General features: G+C 36.0%; 1 protein-coding gene across 1 annotated transcript in view; it reads right to left on the bottom strand.

Annotated features, from left to right (window-relative positions):
* The window catches only part of LOC124777324 (pyrethroid hydrolase Ces2a), a 168,477-nt gene that overhangs the window by 41,149 nt on the left and 101,069 nt on the right, over positions 1-26,259 (bottom strand). The window contains exons 7-8 of the mRNA XM_047252684.1: positions 18,041-18,133; positions 17,857-17,954 (exon numbers count right to left, since the gene is read on the bottom strand). Of these exons, the coding sequence (XP_047108640.1) occupies positions 17,857-17,954; positions 18,041-18,133 (191 nt within the window). The remainder of the gene's footprint in view (positions 1-17,856; positions 17,955-18,040; positions 18,134-26,259) is intronic.

The following is a 26,259-nucleotide window of genomic DNA, read 5'->3' as shown; positions in this document are numbered from 1 at the left end:
GCTAGCATGAGAAGAGCTGTTCAACATAGTAGACATTAATCTGAAGAGGCTGGGACTTAACTTCTTACATATTCAGATCACATTATTGCAATTAAACCAGAAAATTAAAGAAACTGACAGATAAATCTAGCATCCAAATTCCATCACTACAAGAAATGAGATGTAAAGACAAGTGCCACTTTGCTTCCACAAATTAGAGAGTTTACAGGGGCAAGTCAGGAATCTTGGAACTCAATGGACCACTGCAATTTTTAATCTGATTTCTAATCAAAACCAGTAATATAAATTCAATATTGAACTTAACTTCACCTTCTGAAAGAATTCCATTCCTATCAGTCAAACCAGTGAACAAAGCTTAATCAACATCCATGCACCAACAAACAACTACAATAAACAGAGCCACATAAGTGGAGGAATTCTGGGAATTACTGGAAGAAATTACAGCCATTATTCTCCATCATTATATTAAAATTTTAATGGGAAACATCAACACGCAAATTAGCCAGGAAAAGAAACACAGAACAACTGCAGGTTTGCAACCTGCTCGCCAAAGGACTAGTTGAAAATGGAGGCAGGATAATCAACTTTGTGAAGCATTTGATCTGAAACTGATGTTAACACATTTTCTGGCATCCTAACAGGAAATAAACTTAGAAATCTCCAAATCATAATCCTGGAAAATTTCAAAAAGATCATACAACCATCTCAAAGAGAAATTAAAAAGAAATTTTGAATGTAAAAGTAAACAGAAGGAGTAATTGATTCTACTCACCATCTGTCATTAAAAATAAAGTTAAATTCCAGCCAAACAGAACCAGAATGAGACTAAGAAGAAATCCATGAAATGATCCTGAATTTTTTAAACAAAATTCTAACATATTCCATGCAAATATCCTCAGCCAAGAATCTTCCAGCTGGTCACAACTTAAAGATACTCTTCCCAAAGTATTTCCTCTCCCCCCACCTCCCACCCCCAAAGAAATGTAAACATGGGTAGTGGAACAATATTTGTGACAAGGTCATAGAGCAAAGAATTAAAATCTGAAAAGACTGGAATTCCCATAAAACAACCCAAAAGTGGCACGAATTCACCACAGTCAAGAAATAGATTTCAATATCACACAATCTGTAAAATGTCTTGTGATAAAACCAGACTAGCAGGAACAGAACAAGAGCTTCAGAAAAAAACACAAAAGGTTTCTACAGCACTTTTAGAAAAAAAGTCAATATATCAGGCACCCAGTCTCTTGTTTTAGTGACCAGATGGGACTTAGGAAATCAATAATATAGAGAATTGTAAACTCCACGCAAACTACTGTAAATAACTTTTAAATTGTGAATCTCCCACAGTCAAATTCATATCTGAAAAAACTGAGCCAAACACAGAATCAGAAGTGTCAATGACAGAAGTTGAAAAAGCAATATGTGAACTTAAAAGGAATAATGCTCCAGGGAAGGATGGGATGGAAGCATAAATTTGGCAAACACATACAGAAAACATCACCCAGAAAATTCATGAAGCTCTTACAGGTATTTGGACGGAGGAAACAATCCCTAAAGATCCCTAAGGGCACACTGCCATAATCCACCCATTACACAAGAAAGGGGATAAAAATGATATAAATAACTACAGAGGGATTTCATCGCTGCCAGTTACTTACAAAATTCTTTCAAAAATCATACTTAAAAAGCTTGAAAAATAAGCAAATTATTTAATTGACAAATATCAAAGTTTTAGGAAAGGTAAATCCTGTGTGGAACAAATTCTCAATCTCAAGACAGTCTTATAAATCCACAAAGGCAGATGAACTGTGTTCATCTTTGTAGACTTCAAAATAGCATCTGATTCAATGGACAGATGAACACTGCTTAATATATTACAGGAGTTTAAAGTGGATAGAAAGACTAGACAGTTGATTAAACAAACATTAACAGTCAGCAGTTCAAAAGTTAAATTCCAAGACGGTAAAAAAACAAGGGTCCGACAGGGAGATGGACTGTCCCACTTATCACTCACTCTTGTATCATAAAGTTAGTAGGACATGGGAAACAGAAGTAGAAGGAATAACCATCGGCAGAATGTGTGAAACTAAAATTCATTTACAATATTCAGCTTATACAGACATTCTATCATCTTTTAAAATGACAGAGAAGGGGCAGTTAATTTCCTTGAGAAACTCTATGAACTAACAGCTGAAAGTGAACTGAAAACTTGTGAAAGAAACAATACATGGCAGGTTCTCCTTGGTACCCAGAACAATTCATGTTCACATAATTTGGTGAAATATCTCAAGTGTCCAAATTTAAATACATAACAGAAATCATCAAACCCTCTGGATTAAATCATGAAGCAAACAAAGAAATAATCATTAAATTACAAAAAGCTTGTAGACTCAAAGCTTATAGAACTACATGGAGTAGGTCAATAAGAAATGAATACCTTCTAATGCAAAATGAAAACATTGCATCATAGCAGTCCACCCTGAATTATTATAGGCACCAGAGACTGTAATCATTGGAGGTAGATCATCAACATAGACACAGAAAAAGAAGAAACAAAAACGGTGAAGAAAATTTTTGGTCTGGTTTTGTTGAGGAAATCTGGATGAGATTGAAGTCTAATGAGCTATATCAAAATTTGGAGAACATCTCAGGCACTGTTAGGAAAAGAAGACTGACATGTTATGGGCATATTCTCAGAAAAAATTACAGAGGCGAACCAAATGGGTTCCCTACCTTGACCTCTCGATGAAAATTAAAAACAACTGGATACTTGAAATTGAAAAAGATCTTCAGGAAATAGGCATTATAAACAAAATTGCACAGGACAGAATTGCATTCAAAACTTTAATGGACAAGCATCAGTTAAAAGCTAAACCAAGTTTCACATATAAGAGAACATGTACAGAAGAACATAAGAAAAACTACAGTGAGAAGATTAATAGCTTTTGGGAGCAGAAGAAAGTAAGCACATGAGCTAAATAAGTTTAATCACACTCCACAACTGGGCATGATGTTAAAAATGATTATCCTACATTGGAGTAGAAGGAGTTGGTTAAAAAGTAAATCCTCTAGGCTTCTTTTAAGCTGTACATCATAAATAACTAAAATTCTGTGGCTGCTGGAAAACTATTGAAAACATGTTTTTCTAGAAAATGAACACCTTTTGTGGATCAAAGTGCTTGACTTAAAGTCATTATGAACATTGCTCTTGCTCTTGTTATTGATTCTGTGAACTTGAGCTGTTGGTTTGAAACAGAGAACTTATGATGAATTTTCTCAAGGTGTAAAAATATTGAGAATCAGCACTTAGTGCACTCAGTGTTCTGAACACATTTCTGCAAAAAGGTTTTGAATTTATGTTAAAAATAATACGTATTACACACTATTAAACCAGGTAAGCTTTATTCTACCTAGATGAATATGATACTGTAATGACCTGTTGTGACATTTTGTCCTCACAAATATAAAATGTTGCATAAACATTCCATGCAGTGGAAGTTTTAAGCTGTAGTGGTATAGTTGCTCTTTGATTTACATTTCTGTTTGTCATTCAGTGTTCTACATTGAGCATGCATCCATGTCTGTACAACTCTCAGCTGTTATCAAGTATCTATGAGAACATATATCTATTTTTCTCCAGTACCCACATATTTGGTGGCCCTGACTGACAACAACATGTCCTCACAGTGGTAGAAAGGTTTGCCACATGGCCTGAGGCATTTCCAATGAAGGACATCATGCCAGACACTGTAGCATAAATATTTTTTCATGGCTGGATTGCCTGGTATGGAGTCCTGCTTAAAATTAGCACTGACCAGGGATGGCAATTTGAAGCCTACATCCTCAAAGCATTGGCCATATTATTAGGTACATATACACACCGACATACCACCCATCAAATGGTATAGTTGAGGATGTTCATCAGCAGTTGAAAGCAGCACTGAGATGTCATGCAACACCAAGATGGACAGACACACTCCCTGTTGTGCTTTTAGGTCTATGAACTTCATTTAAAACTGATCTGAAGAGTACAGCAGTGGAACTGGTCTATGGACAAATGTTGTGCCTACCTGGAGAGTTTTTGCTCAGCATGGCAGATGACACAATCACCACCTCAGACTTTGCCACTTAATTAAGACAACATATACACCAGTTGAGACCAGCAACTCGTAGAAACCAATTGGAAAGACACTCATTCATTTTTGCAGAGCTAGACAAGTGCATGCATGTGTGTTACACAATGATGCAGTGCGTAAGCCATTCCAGCCCCCGTACCGTGGAGCGTATCCAATAGTCAGTACGGCCAGCAATACTTTCTGCATAATGATCAATGGTACACCCACCACAGTTGCACTGAATCAGATCAAGCCAGCATTTCTGGATGCAACAGACATTACAATGACAATGGAACACAAACCAGAGATGACAGAGGAGTCAGCAACAAGAGGTTACCCCATGCCCCATGAGCACCACAGAGCCAGGTACTGTGACACCAAGACTGACATTGAGGATTCCTACCCTGCTCCCTGTTAGAACCATTGACTCATGTGATGCACCCTACAGTTTCAACAAAGTAGTAGTCATGAGGGTTGGACAGCATGTGAAATTCAATCTGCAGTGTCATTAGCACTAAAGGAGGGAGTCATATAGTGACCTGTTCTCATGTTTTGTGCTCACAAATTTACAGTGGCCCATAAATGTTTCATACAGAGACAGTTTTAAGCTGTAGTGATATAGTTGCTCTTTGATTTATATTTTTGTAGTTATTCCACGTTTTACATTGTGCACGTATTCATGTTTGGACAACTGTAACCTGATATCAACTATATGTGGAAATGTAAATTTTGTTTTCTCCATTAGCCACAATACCATTTGAAATTAAGAGATAGAAAGTGAGCATAGTGTACATCACCTATGTCTGACAATATTTACACTGCAAATGATGATTTCATTTGGTGTTTCAGCTGTTCTTTTGTACACAGCTCCAACTGAATTTATTGAAAGGTTTTAATCCAAAGTCAACCGCTTCTATCTGCACATTCTTACATTGTTAGGAAACATCTTCCTTAATGAGATTTTCACTCTGTAGCGGAGTGTGCGCTGATATGAAACTTCCTGGCAGATTAAAACTGTGTGCTGGACCGAGACTCGAACTAGGGGCCTTTGCCTTTTGCAGGCAAGTGCTCTACCAACTGAGCTACCCAAGCATGACCCATGCCCCGTCCTCACAGCTTTACTTCTGCCAGTACCTCGTCTCCTACTTTCCAAACTTCACAGAAGTTCTTCTGTGAACCTTGCAGAACTAGAACTCCTGAAAGAAAGGATATTGCAGAGACATGGCTTAGCCACAGCCTGGGGGATGTTTCCAGAATGAAATTTTCACTCTGTAGTAGAGTGTGCGCTGATACGAAACATACTGGTACATTAAAACTGTGTGCTGGACCGAGACTCAAACTAGGGGCCTTTGCCTTTTGCAGGCAAGTGCTCTACCAACTGAGCTACCCAAGCATGACCCATGCCCCGTCCTCACAACTTTACTTCTGCCAGTACCTCGTCTCCTACTTTCCAAACTTCACAGAAGTTCTTCTGTGAACCTTGCAGAACTAGAACTCCTGAAAGAAAGGATATTGCAGAGACATGGCTTAGCCACAGCCTGGGGGATGTTTCCAGAATGAAATTTTCACTCTGTAGTGGAGTGTGCGCTGATGCGAAACTTACTGGTACATTAAAACTGTGTGCCGGACCGAGACTCGAACTCAGGACCTTTGCCTTTCGCGGGCAAGTGCTCTGCCAACTGAACTACCCAAGTGCGACTCGTGCCCCATCCTCACAGCTTTACTTCCACCAGTATCTCATCTCCTAACATCTTCCTTGTTCTCAACTGCTTATAGTGAGAGTATTTTTTTTTTTTTTTTCCAAACTTAATACATAGTCCTCAGACAAATGTGAAGAATGTATTACTCGTTGAGTGAGATGACAAACCCTGGATGAAGTATTCTGTTGAATATCCAAATGCAGAGCTTCAAGAGTCACTCAACAGAGTGGGGTGACCACACATGGTCATGACTAATGTATGGTCATGCCACACATGGCATGGTCTATATCTAAATGTTTCCAGTAAGAGGTTACAAGCATGACTAATTTCCAGAACAGTCAGTGTAAGCAGAGTGCTGTCTATCCAATCCCTGTGATTTCCAGTGCTTTCACTGGACTCCATGCACAAAAAATTCAAAACTCTAAGTAAAAAGAGATAATATGGAGCATTATTATGCATTAAAATTGAAAAATTGCACAGGAAAGTGATATTCAACTCCCTGGTGATATCTTTGGTGTGACATCATAAGCGAGTGACTGCGTGTGAGATCGCTCTCTAAGTTTTCATATATTTTTAGGTTTCAGATACATATTTTAATGGTTTTTGTGGTAATATTTACTATATAAGTTACGTATTAGTGGTTTCTTCATTCACCTCTGCCTTTCTTGTGTTGTGACCTGATATTTGTGAGTGTTTCGTATCGAGCAACTTAACCTCTTGCCTGTGTTTACATTCCGCGCTGAGCAGTTGCAGCTGTAGCAGGGCATCGAAAGCTAAGTACTAATTAATTGTTTGTGTATAGTGGTTTATTTAGGAACTTTAGTAGTCTTCAACCGGTGTTCTTGGTGTTTTCTGGTGAAATAATTTCGGAAGAACCTTTTGGGAACTGTTTTCAGCTTCGTTACTGTGTCATTAGACGTTTGATTCTCTTTCTGTATTAGTCTTTTGCTATATTCACATTTGTTGTTTATTAATATTGTTAATAATAGTAGTTACTTCCCTTGTAGAGTAAGTTTGTGATTATTGTAGTCAGGTTTTTAACATCTTCTTATTGTAGTAGCGGAACTTAGAAAAAGTAAAATTTTACCATGAGTGAGAAGTGTGGGCTTTGCCGTAGGTTCATGAGTAGTGGATTGCGGTGTGAGACTTGTTCGAAGTATTTTCACTGTGGGGAATGCAGTGGGGAAGCCAGTGGGCATTCTGGTGAGATCCTCTCCTGGAACTGCAGGTTATGTAGCAAGAGTAAGTTGATAGAGGAGCAGGAGCGTTAAGATCGGTGCCCTTCAGGTGCAGTTGAAAAACACACAGGAGGAGCTAGATAGGATGAGGAGGGAGAAGGGGGTTGGGGAATGGGAGCTGGCTGTTGGCAAGAGATCTGCTAGGAGAAGAAGATTTTCAGATAGTTTTACTATTGGTGTTTACAATAGATATGACCAACTGTCAGAGTCTAGTGGAGAGGAATCTCTAGTAGCTGTAGATGTAGGAAGTATGCAGCAGACCTCAGTAGTTACTGTGCCTAGAACAGTTGCAAAGTCGAAGAGGAAGAAGAAGGTTCTGCTGTTAGGTAGTTCTCATGGCAGAGGTGTAGGCCAGCAGTTGCAGGAATTGCTGGGGACTGAGTACCAGGTCACCAGAATTGTGAAGACTAATGCATGGTTGGCTCAGGTGACTGTTAACATAGGGGGGTTATGTAGGGATTTTACTAAAGAGGATCAGGTAGTGATTGTGGGTGGGGCTGGTAATAGTATTGATAGGGATGGGGAGTATAACATAGATGGTAAACTGGAAAAGATAGCCACTCAGACTGGCAACACGAATGTGCATTCCATGGAACTGTTTCAGCGTCACGATCAGCCTGGGAGGTTGGCAAAGCTTATAGGTGACAGCATAGGTGGGGGTGGTGGGATGACTCATGGGAAAATTCCTGCAGTAGTGGGTGTTAGAGCTGCACCTTTTTTAGATTGAAGTCAGCTGATAGGTATTCCTGCTTAAGGGAAGTCTCTATAACAAGAGAATCACTTTTGACAAAGCTTAGGTATCCGAGTAATGAGGGAATTAGTATATTTCATCAAAATATACAAGGTATTAGAGATAAAGTTAGTGAACTGCTTATAGGTGTTGACTCTGAAATTATTGGTATATCTGAACACTTCTTAAATAAGGAGATAATTCAGAGGCTTCCTTTACCAGGATACAGGTTGGCTGGCAGCTTTTCGAGGAGCTCTTTGCGGTGTGGGGGAGTAGCCATGTATGTGAAAATGGCATCCCATTTGAGTCAATTGATGTTTCAAAGTACTGCACTGAAAAGGTGTTTGAATGTTGTGCAGGTGTGGTTGAATTTAACGGAGCTAAACTTCTAACTGTTGTTATTTATAGATCCCCAGACTCCGATTTCACAACATTTTTGCTAAAGCTAGAGGAGGTTCTTGGTTCACTTTATAGGAAATACAAAAAGTTAGTTATATGTGGTGACTTCAATATTAATTGTATAAGTGATTGTGCAAGGAAGAGGATGCTGGTAGACCTCTTTAATTCATATAATCTTATGCAAACCGTATTCTTTCCAACGAGAGTGCAAGGGAACAGTAGAACAACCATAGACAACATTTTTGTTCATTCCTCATTACTAGAAGGGCATTCTGTTAGCAAGAAGGTGAATGGCCTTTCCGATCATGATGCACAAATTTTAACTTTAAAAGATTTTTGTGCTGCAACACGTGTTAAATATAGTCATCAGCTGTTCAGGAAAGCTGATCCAGTTGCTGTAGAGACCTTTGTAAACCTTATAAAGGAACAAGAGTGGCAAGATGTTTATAGCGCTGATACAGTAGACGATAAATATAACGCTTTTCTCAAGACTTTTCTCATGCTCTTTGAAAGTTGCTTTCCGTTAGAACGTTTAAAACAGGGTACTAGCACAAACAGGAAGTCTGGGTGGCTGACTAGAGGGATAAGAATATCTTGTAGAACAAAGTGGCAATTATATCAAAACGTTAGAAACAGTCAAAATCTAAATGCAGCAGCCCATTACAAACAGTATTGTAAGGTGCTTAAAAATGTTATTAGGAAGGCAAAAAGTATGTGGTATGCAGATAGAATAGCTAAGTCTCAGGATAAAATTAAAACCATATGGTCAGTCGTAAAGGAAGTTGCTGGTCTGCAGAGACAGGTCGAGGATATAGAATCAGTGCGTAGTGGGAATGTCCGTGTTACTGATAAGTCGCATATATGTACAGTATTTAATAATCACTTTCTGAATATAGCAGGTGAACTAAACAGAAACCTAGTCCCAACAGGGAATCATATAGCGCTCTTAGAAAAAAGTGTTCCGAGACTGTTACCTGAAATGCTCCTCCATGATATTGACAAGAGGGGGATTGAGTTAATAATTAAATCACTAAAGACCAAGAACTCTCATGGATATGATGGGGTATCTAGCAGAATACTGAAGTATTGTTCTATGTATGTTAGCCCAGTTCTCAGCCATATCTGTAACTTTTCCTTTAGGAGTGGTCGGTTTCCTGACCGATTAAAGTACTCGGTAGTGAAGCCACTTTATAAAAAGGGAGACATTGATAATGTTGACAATTTTAGACCTATTTCTATGCCATCGGTGTTTGCTAAAGTTATCGAGAAGGTTGTATATACAAGGTTACTGGAGCATTTAAATTCACATAATTTGCTGTCAAATGTTCAGTTTGGTTTTAGAAGTGGTTTAACAACTGAAAATGCTATATTCTCTTTTCTCTGTGAGGTTTTGGACGGATTAAATAAAAGGTTGTGAACGCTAGGTGTTTTCTTTGATTTAACGAAGGCTTTTGACTGTGTTGACCACAAAATATTACTGCAGAAGTTGGACCATTATGGAGTAAGGGGAGTAGCTTACAATTGGTTCGCCTCTTACTTTAAGAACAGAAAGCAGAGGGTAATTCTCCATAATATTGAGAGTGGTAGTGATGTTCAGTCCCAATGGGGCACTGTTAACTGGGGCGTTCCCCAAGAGTTGGTGCTGGGGCCACTGCTGTTTCTGATTTATATAAATGATATGCCTTCTAGTATTACAGGTGATTCAAAAATATTTCTGTTTGCTGATGACACCAACTTGATAGTGAAGGATCTTGTGTGTAATATTGAAACAGTAACAAATAATGTAGTTCATGAAATAAGTTCGTGGCTTGTGGAAAATAATTTGATGCTAAATTACAGTAAGACTCAGTTTTTACAGTTTCTAACTCACAATTCAACAAGAACTGATATTTTGATCAGACAGAATAGGCATATTATAAGCGAGACGGAACAGTTCAAGTTCCTAGGCGTTCGGATAGATGGTAAGCTGTAGTGGAAAGCCCTTGTCCAGGATCTTGTTCAGAATCTAAATGCTGCTTTATTTACCATTAGAACAGTATCTGAAATAAGTGACACTTCAACACGAAAAGTAGTCTACTTCGCATATTTTCATACGCTTATGTCGTATGGTATTATTTTTTGGGGTAATTCTTCTGATTCAAAAAGGGTATTTTTGGTTCAAAAACGGACTGTTCGAGCTATGTGTGGTGTAAGTTCGAGAACCTCTTGTCGACCCCTATTCAAAAATCTGGGAATTCTGACATTGCCCTCACAGTATATATTTTCTTTAATGTCATTTGTTGTTAGCAATATTAGCCTATTCCCAAGAGTTAGCAGCTTTCACACAGTTAATACTAGGCAGAAATCAAATCTGCATGTAGAATGCACTTCCTTGACTCTTGTGCAGAAAGGAGTGCAGTATTCTGCTGCATCCATTTTCAATAAGCTACCACAAGAACTCAAAAATCTTTGCAGTAGCCCAAACTCTCTTAAGTCTAAACTGAAGAGTTTCCTCATGGCTCACTCCTTCTATTCTGTCGAGGAGCTCCTGGAAGAGCTAAAAAATTAAGCAAATTCCAGTGTTACATTGTTGATTTTCTTCATTTAAACTTATGACTTGTCACCTGAATATGTTTTTTTATATTTCATTTTATCTGTTTCTAATATCGTGTTATAATTTCATGTATTGACTCGTTCCATGAGCATGGAGATTTCTCCTTAATTTGGTCCCACGGAACAATAAATAAATAAATAAAAATAAAAATAAGTAATAGTGAAACAGATGATACTAAATTCAAATCAATGACTAGTCAAGGTAAATCATCTGTTAGAGGGATTTAAAAAATCATTAGATCACTAAAAGTAGTAATTTTTATGGAAATGATGTTATTTCAATCAAAGTATTACAACCATGCTGGGAGCTGTGTACAAAAGAACTGCTGAAACACCACTAATAACTGCCTGCTTGAGTTAATTTTGTAATCAGTTGATGAGTTAAGGTGTATTTTGTGACAGAATAGCACCTATTTATAAAAGTGGCGGTAGATCAATAATTGGCGGTCACTTGCTTGTCTCTCTCCTTCCCAGCTTCTCAAAAATTATTGAGATAATAGATTACAACAGAATACTAAACCATCTTTCAGAACAACCTTTTGACAACACGGTTTAGCTCCCATGAAGACTGAGAAAGTAATACATTATCTCACCAACTCAGTTCTGGTAAAATTAAACAAGAAAAATTACTCTGTTTGCATATTCTGTGCCCTTTGATCATGTAGGTCATAAAATTTTAATAAGGAAATTAGAATTTTGTAGTATTAAAGATATACTCCTTGCTTGGATGGAGTCATATCTTGACAACAGAAAAATGACAGTTGCATTATCAAATTCAGATTTGTGAAATATTAAAATTGGAGTCCTGCCAGGTTTAGTACGTGGCGCACTCCTGTTGTCATTTTGTATCAGTGATTATCAGGAACACTGGAGGGCTCTTCAAAAACTATGTTGTTTGTTTACTGATGACACAGGTATATTGATAAAGGACCCCAAAAACCAACAGTTTAATCCTTAATCTTATTAACTCATGCACTTTCAAAGAAATAAAAACGACTTACATTATTGCAAATAATGGCCAGGGATGAGGTTTAAAGTGCAAAGTTCCTGAGCATCCAGTTAGATAATAAACTGAGATGGCACAATCACATGTATAAATAATAATAAAAAATAAATAAATAAAAAAAAAATTAAAAAAAAATAAAAACTTCAGTTCTGTCTACTTTGCTTTTAGAAGTGTGTCTCCTTGTATTGGCCTCCATAGGTGAACGTCTTGCAGAAGGTTCGAGGTGCTGGAGTTGGCGGTCATGTGTGCATGAGGTGGGCTTGCTTGTGTGTTTGAATGGTGTGTGTTTTTCTTTTGCTGATGAAGGCTGTGGCTGAAAGCTTTATGTAAGTGTCTTTTAATTGAGCCTGTCTGCAACTTAACATGCCTTCTTTATGGTAATTATGACACTATCTTTTCCATGTTGTTAACATCGAGGGTAGAAGATGACAAGATAAAATTTCTAGTTGATGTACTGAATACAGCTTGCTCTAAATGTAAAGAAATGTAGGTTAATGAAAATGAGTAGGGAAAATGTTCAAACAAAGCTTAGAAGTTTGTTGCTTGACACAGTCACATAAATTAAATATGTAGATGTAATGTTGCAAAGTGATATGAAATAGAAGGAGCACCTAAGGACAGTAGTAGGGAAGGTGAATGGTTGACTTTGGTTTATTTGGAGAATTTAAGGAAAATGTCACTCATCTATAAAGGAGACAACATATTGAACAATACCGAGTACTGCTCAAGAGTTTGGTATCCCCATCAAGTTGGATTAAAAGAAGACATCAAAACGATTCAGAGGCAGGATGCTAGATTTGTTACCACTAAGTTCAATCAACAAGTGAGTATTATACAGATGCTTCATGAACTCAACTGGTAATGCCACAAGGGAAGACAACTATTTAGACAATTTAGTGATCCAGCATTTGAAGACGACTGCAGAGTATTTCTACTGATGCCAATGTACATTTTGTGTAAAGACTACAAAGATAAGAAAAGAGAGATTAGTCATGTACAGAAGCTCAGTTTGCGAGTGGAACAGGATAGAAAATTAATAGTAATGATACAAGGTACCATCAGCTATGCACCATGCAATGGCTTGCAGAGTATGTATGTGTAATGTAAATGGACAGATTTTTTTTTAAAAAAAAAGAAAGAAAGAAAAAAGACAAACAACTACCTACCAAGCGGAGGCAGGGGAACACACACACTTTCACAAGTTTTTGGAGCCAGTGGCTCCTTCTTCTGATGTAAGAGTGTATGGGGAAGGAAGAGGAGTGAAGGAAAAGAACTGGAGAGGTTTAGGGAAAGGGGTATAGTTTAGAAAAGTCACCCCAACCCAGGTCAGGGAAGACTTACCGGACAGGATGAGAAGGAAAGGAGGGTATGTATGTAGGTGTACATGTAGGTGCCAATGCTTTCTCTTAATATTGTGATATGGTGTAATCTTCTGGAACAATGCAGCTGAGATAAACAAAATCATTCATTTCTACTGATGTACAGAATAAGGGACACAGGTTTTCTTTCACTTACATAACTGTAAATATAGACCTCAGTGGTATTTTTGGTTAATAATGAGAGACAAATTGTGGTGAGGAAAAGGTAAAAGAATTCATTAGCCACACCTATGATATATAAGAACATTTGGGCTCAGGGATGCAAATGCTACACAACTCTCATTTTTGTGATCCAAAATCGGAGGAAGGGCAGCATCAGTCGTAAATTTTTAATCTGTTTATTGCAGATCAATTTCTGCTACTGTGAAGCTATCTTCAGTACAGACTCACCATACGGATAATCACACATGGTACCCCTTGATGCTACACATAAGAAACAATGGATGTTTGTTATCGGTAACATCAAGTGGTACCACAAGTAAGTATACGTTCGATGAGTCACCATGACTGAAATCAATGTGCAGTAAACAGATTAAAAATTTATGACTGATGCAGCCATTCCTCCAATCTTGGCTATCACTAATATGGCTGTGGAGCATACTGTTCTGGAGGGATACTAACCTGAAGTCTAATTTTTGTATTAAATACAACCCGGCTTTGAGACAGAAAAATCACTAGGTAAAGCTTCAACTTTTTAGTTGTGTGTTTTAGCTATTGTATTTGAATTACAGCCTACTTAGTATTAGTAGTAGTAGTAGCTTTATTTATCTGTAGACATCTCTTTGCAAGGATATAGGACATGTCAAAGTATTTACAAGTTTCGACCAATTAAAATAAGCTAATTCGTATACACATATATTTACAGACTTCTAGTTAGACATAATTATTAGACTTACTCCTGGTATACAATAGATTTTTTAAAAATAACTTATTAAATAATGTAATGCCACACCATTCACTCATATCTCACTATCAATCACTGCACACACACTATACACACATTATTTCATAACAGTTCCCCCACTACTTCCCATTTGCTATCCTGAAAAACTGAGTCGGCATCCCTCCATAATAAGTGAGAAGTTGAGCTCAGAAAGAAGAAGAGGTGTTAGTACTGTGCTATGTATTGCTTGGGGATAAGTATTTCTAGAAAGGAAAAAAATGAGGAAAAAAAGCAAAGTGAAGGTGTTATGTGGAATGTTGGATGTTTTATAATCATCATCATTATTATTATTATTTACTTGTACAAAACTTTTTTTATCAGACCTCTATTCTGTTTTATCTAAGTAATCCTTCAATGTATGAAATGTATTGCTTAACGGGTAATTTTTAGCTGCCTTTTTAAATAAGTGAATTTTTGAAATTTCTTTAATCTCTATTGGTAATTTATTGTACAGTTTTATTGTTTTATTCCTTGGTAGAAAATGCTGTTTTTTTTTCTTTTTTTTTCTTTTGCGAATATAAGTTGAGTCTATCTCTTTTTGCATGGTCATGGACAGAGCTGTTTGTGTAGTAATTACCAATGTTATTTTTGATGTGTGTAACTGACTGGTAAATGTATTCACATGGAGCACTTAAAATCCCCAGTGTTTTGAACAGATCTTTACAATGAGCTCAACTAATATTTTTGGTTATTATTCTTACAGCTCTTTTCTGGAGTTTAAAAATTGTGCTCATATTTTGTGTGTTTGTTCCCCAAAAAAGAATGCCATAGCTAAGAACTGAGTGTACATATGAATAATATGTAACTAAAAGACACTGCATGTTACACACTGATGATAGGATTCTAAGGGTATAACATGCTGGTGACATTCTGTTTGCAAGTATTTTTGTGTGTTCAAACCACTTCAACTGAGAATCAATATTTATTCCTAGAAATTTTGCATTTGTTACACAGTCTATAGAGGTGCCATCTACATTTAATTTATCATTGTCATTTTTCCTGTTCAAACTGAAATTCCTGTCATTAGTTTTCTTTATATTCAATGTCACTTTATCGCTTATTGACCAATCATAAACTTCCTTGAGAGTTTTATTTTCCTTCTCGGCAAGGAGTTCTCTTGTTTTCTCAGTGACTATAGTATTGCTGTCATCAGCAAAGAGAATATTTTCACCGTGAGTAACACTAGTGGGAAAGTCATTGATATATACCAGTAATAGTATTGGTCCTAATATGCTACGTTGTGGAACTCCTATATTAATGTATTTTGGTTCTGATAAGTGTTTTACTAAATGTTTAGATCTATTTAAAGTATGTGTTAACTCTGCTCTTTGTACCCTATCTGCTAGGTGTGATCCAAACCAGTCATTAACTACCCCTCTTATTCCTAATGCTTCTAATTTATTTAATAGAATCTTGTGGTTGACTGTATCAAATGCCTTAGAAAGATCAAAAAATATGCCTGTGACGCACTCATCTTTATCAACAGCATCAAGTACAACTTTTGTGAATTCTACTATGGCTGACTCCGTATTTTTGCCACTTCTGAAACCAAACTGTAATTTGCTTAAAAGATTGTATTTATTCAGGTAATGCATTAATCCATCTTTCATAATTACTTCTATTATTTTTGAGAATGCTGACAGCAGGGAAATGGGCTGGTAATTTTCTATGTCTTCTGCATTACCTTTCTTAAGCAAAGGTATTTGCAAAAGTTGTAAGAAAAAGGCATGGAAATGGCATTATTAAGAGCAAATGAGACGTGTGATTTCCAGCTCAAAAAAGGACTCATATGAATGCTAGCAAAGCTTTCAATCTTGCTTATGGGCTTGTTAACAACTCAACACCTCTACTATTTGAGAAGCTCAGATTCTTCTTATCTAATGCGTACTACTTTTTAAACTTATTAAATGTGTGTGGCATTTTTCACCTAGACTGTATTTAAGAAGAAATTTAGGTAAATACAACCTAAGTGAAAAATGCTGCATTTACTTGAGCTCTGATAGTTGGGACTGAAAGTTAAAGTTAACTTACAATAATATAAAGTTGGTGATTCTTAAATAGCAGATATATGATTAAATATATTCACTAAATGCAAGTACTTGAAAGTTGATAACTCTTACAGTTGCAATTTAAGAACTGCTAACTTAATACTATTATGTAGTTAACTGTACCATTCAGTTCCAACAGTCAGCACTCACACGTATTTATACTGTGAGAGCCTCACTGGACCAGTTCAGTTGACAAGTTACAATGCAACATATCATGTATGTATAATCATCATGTATAGAAATTAGTTTGTTTTATAAATTAGTTTCCAATTATTTTACTATCCCCCTTGTTCTTTTATTTTTATCAGATAATCTGATGAGTTGGTAATAAGCCAAAAAAAATGATGATACAATTTGTATGACCTGATGCTAAAATATAATAATAATAATAATAATAATAATAATAATAATAATAATAATTATTATTATTATTATTATTATTATAATAGAAAAGACTCTAGCTCTTCAATTGTAATGACAGGGGAGAAATCCCAAAGGGAGCCCACAGGGTTCAATTTTGTGTCCACTCCTATTTCTTACATATGTAAATGAACTCCCACCTAACATTCAATATTCAGAATTGATATTTTCTGCAGATGATACCGACCTTATAATAAATCCCATTAGAAGGAAAGAAGCAGAAGAAATTGTAAATGATGTTTTCCAAAGACTTGATAAGTTGCTCTCAAACACTCTTTTCAGTTCCGTACAACAAATAGAGACATGCCAACAACTGATGTAGCAGATGAGCAGGAATCAGTAAATAGGGTAGAATACTCAAAATTTTTGGGTGAAAATACTGATGAAAACTTGAACTGGAAGAACTATATTACTGAGATTATCAAACAATTAAGTTCAGCTGCTTTCTCTCTTCATGTAATTGCTAATTTTGCCAAAAAAAAAAAAAAAAAAAAAAAAAAAGATTTAACCTCCTGACATATTTAGCATATTTTCACTCAGTAACTTCATAAAATAATTTTCTGGGATAACTCACCACTTAGAAAGAAAGTATTGATTGCATAAAAACGAGCAGTAAGAATAATATATAGTGTTAAATAATATATAGTGTTACCCAGGTATGTCATGTAGATACCTCTTCAAGGAGCTAGGCATTTCAACTGTGCCATCGCAATACATGTATTCCCTAACAAAATTCATTATAAATAATCCATCACAATTTGAGAGGAGCAGTGAAGTCAATATCTGCAACACTAGATGGGGAAAATGACCTTTATTACCTATTAGTAAAGCTGTCAGTAGCTCAGAAAGGAGTTCAGTATACAGCAACAAAAATCTTTGATCATTTGTCCAATACCTAATAGGTAGCAAAGCAGATTTTTAATCTAACTTAAAATCTGAATAACATAATTTTAAGTATTAGACAATGTCATTATGGATATAACATGCTTGAATTATTAAGTATTTTAAATATGACAACTCCTAGAGCCTGGGCTTGCATCCATATATATGCTTTCATTATCAACAACTTGAGGTAATAAAGACAATTCATTGGGTACTATAGTGGTCTGTATATGTATATATTGTTACAGAAGGTTGCATTCAGACATATTATTATACTCCCTGTTACGGAAGAAATTGTTCTCTCTAAATGTTCTTGACAATATGATTTTTGTTCTTGTTGATGTTTGTTTTATTTATCATAGTTGTTAATCTTTAAATATCTGTATATATTTACATCTTACCTCTATTAATTTGTTAATAATTTTTTCCGGATTTGTAAGAACACCAGAATTGAAATAAATTGAGGAAATTGATGTCAGCTGCTTTGTAGCATTGGTAACTGCAAACAATAATTGAATTAATGATAGAAATGAGAGTTATGTTCCATTCAGAAAAATGTTCTTTTGCATAATCAACACAACCCACCTGATGTTATGGAGGCTCCAAGGCCATCAACTATCTGGTTTGCGTAATTAGGAATTGTTGATAACTTTCCCAAAATATCATTCTGGTAATCACCTAGAAAATGCAAAATCATTAGCTGATTACCTATTTTTAAGATAATCACTTCAGTGCATTTCTGAAAGGCTCTTCAGAGTCAGGGTACACATTAAAACAGATGATCATTCCTTACCACAAACACCTTTAGCTCTTATGGCAAATGATCATCATGACCACCCCTTACACTCTCCACTGAGAAACTGTCAGTCTTTCAAAGGAACAGTGCAACATATCACCAAAAACTTTGTTCAGCCTATGCTTCCATCAAGTAATTTCAAATTTGGTCGAAGGTCGATAATTCATACTTATTAATGACCGCAAGCTTCTAATATTCACCTTATACCAGAAGCCAGAGAAAAGATCAGCACACCACTTGTGACAACTCAACTTCATCTCACAAATTACAATGGATGTCCAACATAGCACAAGTGGATATAATGTGCCTCAAATTGGGAATACAGCAACGTAATTGTGTTTTGAAGTTCTTGCTCATGCCCAACATGTAAATGATGAACTAAAGTCATTTCTGATTACTGCATCTGGTCTATAAACCTAATGGACCAAAAGTTCATATACTGACTTAGAACTGTGCTGTGATGTTTCAGTGTTGAATGTGCACTTGTGTATATCATCTGGATTTTGACAGAAGGCCATCTCTTTTCTTCATAGCTTGTCACAATCCAAAGTAAAAGGCACCATACCCTTGGTAAAAGAAAATACTTGGTCTGACATAGAGTAAACAGTGTGCAGCCATTTCCTAAAAGAAAGTGTCAACAAGAAGGTCAAAATATTGGATGATTCTGCAATGATGACACAACACAAATACCCAAAAACATTCAACATTAATAGCATCACGGTTGCTAATACCTGTCACTTTGGTGATATTTCCAAAAACATTGGGCTCATTTGTATACAGAGGATTTCAAAAATTTCTTTTCTGTTTGAGCTGTTGAACAAGTTGCACAAAGCAGTTGTCTTGTAGCATGTTCAATATTATTTCACAAGACTGCTTGACCTTATCATCAGCAATCTACATGTAATTTTTTTCTGTCAAATATTGGGCAAATTAAAATCACACCCTATCACTACCATATGCTAAGAGCACTTCCATGCTGCTGGGTTTAAGTTATCTTCAAGTAACTCTAAGTTTAATGTGCCTGGTTGATAGCCATATCCAATTATAAACCTAAATACACTGACCTGGCTACTTGTATCCCTATGAGTCCATAGTCAGATTCACTTTGGACCTCAACAGACCTAATGTTTCTGCATTTACTATAAACACTCAATCTCCTGGAGAGTCTTATCTATATTCCTATTATACATTCCATATATTGTCCATATCTTACTTTCAGGTTTACCCAACATATTACCTAAAAAGTCATTTTCTTTTATTTTGAAATAAACACTTCATTTTATTATTTAATTATTAGCTAATTTCAGCTAATTTCACATGACCAAAGTAAGTATGTGTACAACTACCACTGATCTGAAGTCCACATATAAAATGAAAAGAAGTTTGAACCTTATGTGTGTGTTGTCACTGTGCCATCATGCTTAACAAAACAGTAGGATTCCTTCCAGCTTTTATGTTTTCTCTTCGGCCCCAAAATTAATATTATTATTATTGCTTTAACTTTATTGTCTATTACATTACTTTGGTATCAGGAGTAGGATGAGCTATTTAGTTTGCTTAAAAACTGTCCTAATTAATAAGATTAGTAATTTAAGGCCCAAGATGCTGGAGTTGGTGGTCATGTATGCATGAGGTGTGCTTGCTTCTGTGTATTAATGTGTGTGTTTCTGTAGAGTAGATGAAAAAGCTATAGAAATAAATAAAGTATTCTTACAACCAATGGCACAAATATGTTAGGAACTCCTGCACTCATTTAATTCTTGAGTAAGTAACATCATTAGTTAAAACATTGTTACTGAAATAGAATACCATCTTTAGGCAAACTAACCAGTATAATGCAACTGAAATAATTACTGTCTCTGAAAGTCCGTGTTAGAATGAATCTCTATCCATTATTCAATTACTCATAAAGGTAAATACAGAATCTGCCAGAAACATGTATACACACTTTAAGTAACAAAAACTATGTTTATTTTACATTTAATAATTGAATACGCATGTTGTAAAACCTTCAGTTTAGCACATGGTTACTTTAAATGTTCAAAATGTTCACCATTGGCTATAGTATACATAACAGAATGACGAGTAGTCACCGCAACTACATCAGTCAATGTTACAGTGGAGATTGCTGCACATGTCACTGTAATCTTGTGGCGAAGTTCCTCCAGCATGCATGGCTCACATCGATAGATGTTATCTTTTACAGTTCCCCCCAAGTAAAAGTCCATAGGTGTTAGATCTGGCGATCATGGAGGGAACTCAATGGGCTCTCTTCGTCCAATCCAATGCCCCAGAAAATTGTCATTCAGGAAAGCTTGTATGGTTAGGTGGCAATGTGGTGGCATCCCATCCTCTTAGTAGGAGACCTCTTCATCAGCTCCATAAAGTACACAGATACCTGGCAAAATTGATGTGCATAACATTTCTAGGTACACTTCTCCAGTGATAGTAGCATCAAAGAAAATGGTCCTACTAAGCCCCTAGACGATAGTCCACATCACACATGAACCCCTGGTAAACTGACCACGTTAACCACACAAACATGTGGTTTTTCCAGTGCCCAGTACACACTGTTATGCCGATTCACAGTTCCATTAAGTTTAAATTGAGCCTCGTCACTCCATACTACCTTCATCACAAATTGTTCATCATCGGATACCATTTGCTGATACCATTCATAATCATGGAATGTAAACTTTCTACTTTGTAACTTTCAGACTTCTTCATATACTTGTACTGCTAACACCCACTTCATGTGCACATTGCGTAGCAGACTTCTGTGGAGAATTAATAAACATTTCCAACATGAGATCTGACAAAGCAGGACATGTAGCTGTACACTGTCTTTCTGATCTTCCTCAGTGAATATCAGAAATCGTTCCATGCAATTCAAACTTGTCAGTGATGTGTTTAATTGTTAGGCAGGTTGGCGGTTCTGTTTCAAACTCCTGTCTCCACTGACGTTGCACTTCAATGGCATTATCAAACTTGAAAAACCACTTCACAATAAATTTTTACTAACATCTGTTGAGCCAAAGACCATACTACGACACACTCATAACTCATACTGAACAACAATATTGAAATCTTGATAGAGCCTGACAAAGAGTATATACATTTTTTCTGGCGGACTCTGTATTTAATTGTAAATTGTGAAAATCTGATAACATCAGACAACTTCAGCTTAATTATTGAAAACTTACATAAGAGTTATGTTGGAAGCTATTTAAGTCAGTCTGCATAGAGTTATGAAATGTGTAAGATCTAAGTCCACTAATATGGGGAAATTTACTGCAGGTGGTTCAGTATCAATTAAAAATTTAAGAATATAGTATGTTTTATCCAGAGTTCATATCAGGGAGTTTAAGCAATAATTCAGTGCCTGTTTTTTAATGATTGGCTGTGAACTTGTAATTATTTTCATTGACAGTGTTAAACTTCAATAAAAGCTAGTGCAAACTGTGACAACAGGAATTAGGCTAATAACTATGTTATTTCCAGTAGTTAGTTGCTATGCAGATCAAGTATTCATGCTGATGTAACTGTTAGATTCAAAGCAAAGTGTTTTAAGAATTTCATACAGTGCCCATGTTAATTATATATTTGCCACACTTAACTTTAGTGACTAGTTTCTTCAGTGTTATGTTACTGCACTCAGACAATGTTATAGGAGAGGAATCGCGCATAGTATGTGGCTGTCTGTTTTACCTGTATTGTAATTAAAATAAATGAGACACAAACTGGTCATAAACAGTAGTTCATTCAGCATTAAATTGCAGTTAAAGTGTTTGAACTACAAATTTCTGGTGTGGGCTACATGATTAGTACCTCATCATCCCCACCACCTACTTTTCAGCCAGATTCACCAAGGCACTGCTGCCAAGGACAACAGTGCAGGTAAGTATGGGTGGGCTACACATGAATAACACATTAAAATATGTTAGTGTAACTTCTGAAGTAGAAACACACATGCGATTATCACTAACATAAAATCAAATCCAGAGGAAAACAATGTGGCCTTCTCATAGTATGAGCAATTACCCACTACTTAGCAAAAGATTTTTTATTCCACAGTCAATGAAAGAAAAATGGGACAAGATAAATAAAAATGAATGCAATGTGGTCACATGTCAGTCTCCAATTACAACAGATTTTAACAATTCAGGAGTCATCAAAAGGAAAATAATGTAACATTAAAAACTTGCACCAAAACATTCAACACCTAGGCACCCAAAAACTAGAAGCAGAACTGGTCCTGACCGAAGCACCACAAGATGTATTAGTGAGCATGGGCTAAATGATGCAGAACTTTACAATCTAATAATAAAAGTCCATGATCTGATTAATTAATTCTGCGTATACAGGTCCCCTGGCGGTAATATTGCAACAGTTCACAAAAAAACTAGCAAAATTATTGCTGAAGTTTAAAATGAAGGACCATGTAGTATGTGGAGACTACTACATATATATTGGTAAAGAATCAAAACCAAAACAAGAACTAAAAGAAACATTATTACAGCATAATATGAAAATAGTAATAAAAGTATCCACAAGAGTGACTTATCAGAGTCAGACCATCATTGATAACATTGTCACTACTATTGAAAATAGTGAATGTGAAGCAAAGGATCTGTAAACGGCAATCTCATGAATTAATGTTCTGTATTTATGAAATTAGGAGCTTAAAAATCAAAATAAAGCAAGATGATAAAAGTTAAGATTATAAATCTGCAAAACATGGACTGGAACAATGTCAGCATAAAGCACAAATGAGAAGTATGATACTTTTCTTATCACAGTAATGCATCATTTTCTTTCAGTCTTCCCAAAATGACCTTGAAAAAAAAAGGTCACACTACGCAGTGGATTACCAGATCAACAAATCAATCATTGAACTCACGACAAGAGTGAAGGAGCTTGTACAAACAGAAAACAAGGCAATGTATAAACAGTATAAGAAGGAGTAGAGGCAATCAATAAAAGAAGCAAAAGCCAGTTCAATAAACAGAGCCATAGCAAATTCAAATCATAAAAATGAAACAGCATGGGATATACTAACATTGAAAAATATAGTCAAAAGAGTGTAAATAACGGAAATTTTATTAAATCAATGAGAATCAAAAACAATATAGCTACAGATGGAACAAAAATTGCTAATACATGGAACAGCAATTTTACAGAAGTTGTACAAAATTAAAAGGGGGGAAGAAATCATCAGTGGTCAAAGCATTCTACAATACTAGGGTAACCATTCCACTGAACATTTCTGGAACCAGTAACAAAAATAGAACTCATAAAAATAATTTGGAAATTAAAATCCAATAAGTCTGCAGGAGGCGATGAAATATCAAATTGTCTAATAATGCAAGTCAATGTAGAAATAAATGAACCTGTTTTGAATATAGGAAACTGTTCATTCAGAGGAGGAGTATGTCCACAAAAATTAAAAAATTAAAAATAAAATACAAGAAAGATGTCAAAGATGACCCAAATAACTCCAGACCAGTGTCTTTAATCTCAAATTTCTCAAAAATGCTAGAGCTGCTCCTGTATAGTAGGATGATCACATTCCTAGAGAAACATAGGATTCCGATTCCAGCAAAACATGGTTTCCAAAAATGGAAATCTACAGAAACTTGTGTCTCAGACCTAACAGAAACTGTTATAGATGCATTACACAAACTAAATTCTGCATCTGTTATGTTTATGTATTGTCTAAAGCTTCTGATACAATCATCCATATAGCACTAATTGAAAAACTTGAAAGCTATGGCATACGTGGACATGCAGTGAAAGGGATACAATCATATGTCATTAACAGAAAGCAGTACATCACAAAGAATCTAGATGCATATCTGAAATCAGGGATATTAAGTATGGTGTACCTCCATACTTGGTCCACTTCTGTTCAACCTATTTGTAAAAAATATAGAAGTCAGTGAGAAGGATAAAAAATAATGTATGCTGATGACATGATATTATTGAATTTAGAAGAAATTCTGGAAATACTGCAAAGAAATGCATTTGTGTCAACAAATAACGCAGTACAATGGCTTATACAGAATGACTTAATTATAAATCTAAAAAAAGACAATGTTCATGGCATTCACGAATAGGGAAATGGAGGATCACATAGATGTCTTCATGAATCAAACAAGACTGGAAGAAGTTACCTCAATAAAATGTTTGTGAATTATGGTTGACAATAAGCTCCAATGGATACAATGTATAGATAATATCTGTTGTAAATTAAGCACTGTAATATTTATTACAAAATAGCTAGCACATGATATTAACAACAACAAAAAATGGCTCTGAGCACTATGGGACTTAACTTCTGAGGTCATCAGTCCCCTAGAACTTAGAACTACCTAAAACTAACTAACCTAAGAATATCACACACATCCATGCCCAAGGCAGGATTCAAACCTGCGACCGTAGCGGTCGCGCGTTTCCAGGCTTGCGCCTAGAACTGCTTGGCCACCCCGGCCGGCTTAAGAAAAAACTTCTGTATACAGTGCACATTCTCTATATGCACCACACTTCTAATATGGAATTACTGTTCACGGAAACTCCAGCAATGATAAAATGAGTTGTTGCATTGGAGAAAAAGGCCATGTAGAATTGCCTTTGATAATCTAAAAGTATTCTCTTTTCCATCCATGTACATTTACAGAACAATAATTTTATTCATCAAAGGCAATACATTACTATAAAAAATGCAGATGTTCATTCATATAACAAGAAATGAAGGCCAGCTGAGAAGTATACCATACAGACTGACAGCTGCTGAAAAAGGTCCTCGATATTCAATCTTCCTATGAGTTTGCAGGACAGTATGAGTGATGTGACTTCTAGAAACTTCTGAAGGATAACATAATGGAAAAAGAATTTTGCAGAATAGAAGAGTATATAGGTAAAGAATGAGGAATGCTATTATTACCTGGTCCATTTGTAGTGACCAGGACAAATATTTCACAAAATTAGCATCAAACAAAAAAATAAGAACAACAAATCTGTTTGAGCATGACAGGGGAAAACAGATGGCGCTAATGGTGGCCCGCTAGATGGGGCTACTATAGGTCAAATTGATAGAAATTGCATTTTTTTAAATAGGTATCACCATTTTTATTACATATTCATATAGTACACAAATAAATAGGAATGTTTGATTTGGAACATTTGTTTCGCATTTTGTTGGATGGCACTGTAATATTCTCACAAATGTAGCAATGCACCCAATAGAACTGTGTGCAATTCAGTACTTAAATTAGGTATGATGATATGCTTGTCCAGTCATAATAATGACATGGAAGACATAAACTTGTTAAAATGGATGTTTAACAGTCACAGAAAAGGTAGATATGGCGTTTATTTATGACTATTGTGATCAAAATGCCCAACAAGCTTCTGCTGTGTATGTTGATCGTTATCCTGACAGACAGCAATTAAGTGTCCGGACCTTTCGTCAGATTGTCAATGTATTTAAAGGAACCAGAAGCATTCAGCCAAAGAAGAAGATGCAACCAAGAGCTGCAACAAATGGAGGCATCCAAATAAGTGTTTCAGCTGCAGTTGAGGCTAATCCGCACACCAGAAGCAGACAAATTGAGCGAGAATCAGGAATTTAAAAAATGTCAGCTTTGAGAATTCAACATCATCATACATTTCACCCTTACCTTATTTCTATGCGCCAGGAATTGCATGGCATCGATTTTGAATTTTGTGTAAATTTTCGCCACTGGGCACAAAATAAATTACAAGGTGATAACAGATTTTTTTCAAGAGTTCTGTTTAGTGATGAAGCGTCATTCACTAACAGAGGTAATGTAAACTGGCATAATATGCACTATTGGGCAACAGAAAATCCATGATGGCTGTGACAAGTGGGAACATCGGTGACCCTGGTGGGTTAATGTATGGTGTGGACTTGTAGGAGGACATCTAATTGGCCCTTATTTTATCAATGGCAATCTAAATGGAGCAATGTATGCCGATTTCTTAATTA

This window comes from Schistocerca piceifrons, chromosome 2 (genome assembly GCF_021461385.2).
Source record: "Schistocerca piceifrons isolate TAMUIC-IGC-003096 chromosome 2, iqSchPice1.1, whole genome shotgun sequence".
Classification (NCBI taxonomy): Eukaryota; Metazoa; Arthropoda; class Insecta; order Orthoptera; family Acrididae; genus Schistocerca; species Schistocerca piceifrons.
The sequence above is the reverse complement of the archived record's forward strand: the minus strand, read 5'-3'. Positions and strand labels throughout refer to the sequence as shown.